Source organism: Microcebus murinus, chromosome 10 (genome assembly GCF_040939455.1).
Source record: "Microcebus murinus isolate Inina chromosome 10, M.murinus_Inina_mat1.0, whole genome shotgun sequence".
NCBI lineage: Eukaryota > Metazoa > Chordata > Mammalia > Primates > Cheirogaleidae > Microcebus > Microcebus murinus.
This window is the reverse complement of record NC_134113.1, coordinates 94,600,001-94,603,493: the sequence shown is the minus strand read 5'-3', so window position 1 is coordinate 94,603,493 and position 3,493 is coordinate 94,600,001. Positions and strand designations below refer to the sequence as shown.

The 3,493-nt window shown below is 47.9% G+C and overlaps 1 protein-coding gene across 1 annotated transcript in view; it reads right to left on the bottom strand.

Annotated features, from left to right (window-relative positions):
- Nucleotides 1-962: 962 nt before the first annotated feature.
- Nucleotides 963-3,493, bottom strand: part of C1R (complement C1r) — an 11,416-nt gene continuing 8,885 nt past the window's right edge. Inside the window, exons 10-11 of the mRNA XM_012760472.2 lie at nucleotides 2,225-2,299; nucleotides 963-1,837 (exon numbers count right to left, since the gene is read on the bottom strand). Coding sequence (XP_012615926.2) covers nucleotides 1,071-1,837; nucleotides 2,225-2,299 — 842 coding nt within the window. The 3' untranslated portion in view covers nucleotides 963-1,070. The remainder of the gene's footprint in view (nucleotides 1,838-2,224; nucleotides 2,300-3,493) is intronic.

Sequence of the window (3,493 nt, the reverse complement as noted above, 5' to 3'; positions counted from 1 at the left end):
AACTCCTGACCTTGAGCAATCCGCCTGCCTCAGCCTCCCGAGTTGCTGGGACTACAGGCATGCACTACTATGCCCGGCTAATTTTTTCTATATATATTAGTTGGCCAATTCATTTCTTTCTATTTATGGTAGAGATGGGGTCTCGCTCTTGCTCAGGCTGGTTTTGAACTCCTGACCTTGAGCAATCCGCCCGCCTCGGCCTCCCAGAGTGCTAGGATTACAGGCATGAGCCATGGCGCCTGGCTACTACTTGGGTCTGTTTTAAGTCTGCACTGGTCTTGTTCAAGTCAGGCCCATGTGTGTTGGATCATGCAAAGTTGTTCAAACAAGTTCAGAACAGTCAGTTGTGCAATAATATCATGATACTGCTCTATTGTAAATATTTGCAATGCTTATTCTAAGTTTTGGGTCCTTCTCTGACCTTTAAATAAAACTTAAAGAATATAAGAGATTTAAAAATATTATAAGTGATTCAACTTGGAAATAAAAATTTCATGCCACTCCTGTTTTCTTATTTAGAGATCATAAGGTGAGCTCTTAAGAAAGCTGCTATATTTACAACTATGCATGTGGGAAAATTAGGATTTTCTTTATATTGCACAATCAAAACAAAACACCTATGTACTGTTATTCATAACCCTAATTGTAAATGTGTGCATAAACTTCATTGTTCCTGTTGTCTTCCTAAGTAAATACTTTAAATATGACCTTACTAAATATTTTCTACTAATTAAATACAACTTTTGACTCATTTTACTCACTAAAATTTCTCAAAACAATTTTATTTGGAAAGGGTTTTGCTTAATTACCCAATGGTAAAAATATGGAAAAGGAATAGGATAACTGGAGACTAAGAACTATATCCTCTGCAATACTTGGAGGAAAGAAAGGTGCCCTGTGGGTTGTTTCAGGTGAAGAATGTGGGTGGGGCTATGGGAAAGAGAGCTACTTCACGCAGCGTCTTTCTGCATCAGTGATTTTAATAGAGACTCTTAGTGGTTACCGACAACTGGTCAGATAATGTTTTTGAGCACACTGCTCTCTGCTTTCTGACCTAGTGAATTCTGGGCTCAGCCCTCGTGCTCCATCTCTTTCTTGATCCAGTCCACATAGTTGAGTAGTTTGGTGTAGAAGCCATACCCCCTGCTGCACCCGATGCCCCAGGACACGATGCCCGTGGCCACCCAGCGATCGTCCCGGTCCTTCACTGCAAACACACTCCCACTATCCCCCTGACAGGCGTCCTGCTTCAGACTCGGGTCCCCAGCACAGAACATATTCTGAGAAAACACATCGTTCCTCTTGTTTGTCCGGAGCCAGCTCTCACACGCCTCTCGCTTGGCCACGGGCAGACGGACAAACCTGAGGTCGTAAGAGAGCTTCTCCTCCGTTATCCCAAAGCCGCTGACGTAGCCCATGAGGCCCCTGTCATAGAAGGTCTCGTTGTCGGGGAGGCAGATGGGGAGGAGGTTGGGGCCCAGGGTGACACTATTTTCCAGCTCCAGCAGGGCGATGTCCCCCTCAAAATTGTGGGACTCGTCCTGACGGTAGTCCGGGTGAATGCTGACCCTGCGGATGGGGTGATTTGCCATCTTGGTGATCTCCTCCACGCTCGTGTGGCCCAGGAACACGTCCACGGTGGCGTTGTTTTGCATGTCGTGGTCCTTGGGGTAGAGGGTGTGCGCCGCCGTGAGGATCCAGCGGTCGCCCAGCAGGGCGCCGCCCCCGCGCCCGTAGATGTTGGTGAACGCCTGCCAGGGGAAGTTGCCCAGCCGCGCCTTTTGCCCTCCGATGATGCGCTGCTTCTGCTCCACGGGGTGGACAGGCTTCCCGCACACTGGGAGGAGGGACGGGAAGACAGGGAGGAGTCCCTCCAGCTCCTGCCCCTCCTCCCTCTGTGGGCGGTGAGCCCCTCTTCCCCCTCCCGGCTCCTGGCCCTTTCTCTGTCTCCTCGCATTCCTGCACCCCTTCCCTGGCCTACGTCAGCTGCTTCTCCTTGCTCTCGTTTGTTTCTTCCCAGGGTTTTCTCTTACTGTGTGTCTTCCCTGATTTCCCATCTGTTCCGTGAAAACGCTGGAATGTCAGGACTGCGTCCAGTTCTCTGTCCCACTGTCCCTCTCTCCCCTCCTCTGTCCTTGCTCTGTCTCCTTTCTCTGTGCCACGCTTCTGAGGCCCTGCAGTGCTGCTAAAGACCCTGGGGACGGCCCAGAGGGCTTCCACTCACCTGGCAAGCACCGAGGGATCTTCTCTCCCTCCTGCTCATTCTTCCAAATGCCCTGGGCCGTGCAGGTGTACGTCCCTGAGGGGAGAGGAGGCTACAGTCAAGCTGGGAGGTGGTGGGTAAGAAGCCAGAGGCCAAAGGGCACTGAGTGTGCTCTACAGGGAGTGGGGCCATGAGGACCCAACATGGGCGGTGGTCAAAGGCCAAAGGTTCAAACCTGGAAGGATAGAATATCGAAAGTGTTAAGAAATTCCATACATACATTTTTTTTTTTTTTTTGAGACACAGTCTCACTTTGTTGCCCAGGCTAGAGTGAGTGCCGTGGCATCAGCCTAGCTCACAGCTACCTCAAACTCCTGGGCTCAAGTGATCCTCCTGCCTCAGCTTCCCAAGTAGCTGGGACTACAGGCATGCACCACCACACCCGGCTAATTTTTTCTCTATATATTGGTTGGCCAATTAATTTCTTTCTATTTAGAGTAGAGACAGGGTCTCGCTCTTGCTCAGGCTGATTTTGAACTCCTGACCTCAGGTAATCCGCCCGCCTCGGCCTCCCAGAGAGCTAGGATTACAGGCGTGAGCCACCGCGCCCAACCTATATATTTTTGTTTTAATGATAAGTGAAACAAATCAGAATACTTAACCATATATGTATATATTTTTTTGAGACACGGTGTTGCATTGTTGCCCAGGCTGGAGTGCAGTGGCACAATCATTGCTCGCTGCAGCTTCAAACTCCTGGCTCAAGCGATCCTCCTGCCCCAGCCTCCTGAGTAGCTGAGACTATAGGTGTGTGCCACCACACTCGGCTAATTTTTACATTTTTTTTATAGAGATGGGGGTCTCACTATGTTGCTCAGGCTAGACATAACTATATGGTTGATGTTACCCCTGTTTGTGAAAGTAGACGTAAAAGCCAGAGGAATATATAAAAATCTTACCAGCGATTGCAATCTTGGTAGTGGGATTGTGGATAATAACAGTAGCTTCATTTTCTAATTTCTGACAATGTGCATACTTGTTGCTAAGCACTTCATCTGCATTATCCCACTTAAGCACCATAATGACACTTTCATGTATGTATTATGCTTATTTTATAGATGAGGAAACTGAGCTTAAATAATTTGTACAAGGTCACATAACTTCTAAGTGCCAGAACCAAGATGCAAAGGGAGGGTTATCTGAATCCAAAGCCAGCTCTTAATAAATACCATATATAATCCAGATATTTTTTTCCTTTTGAACATGCTTCAAACCTACAAATACATATGA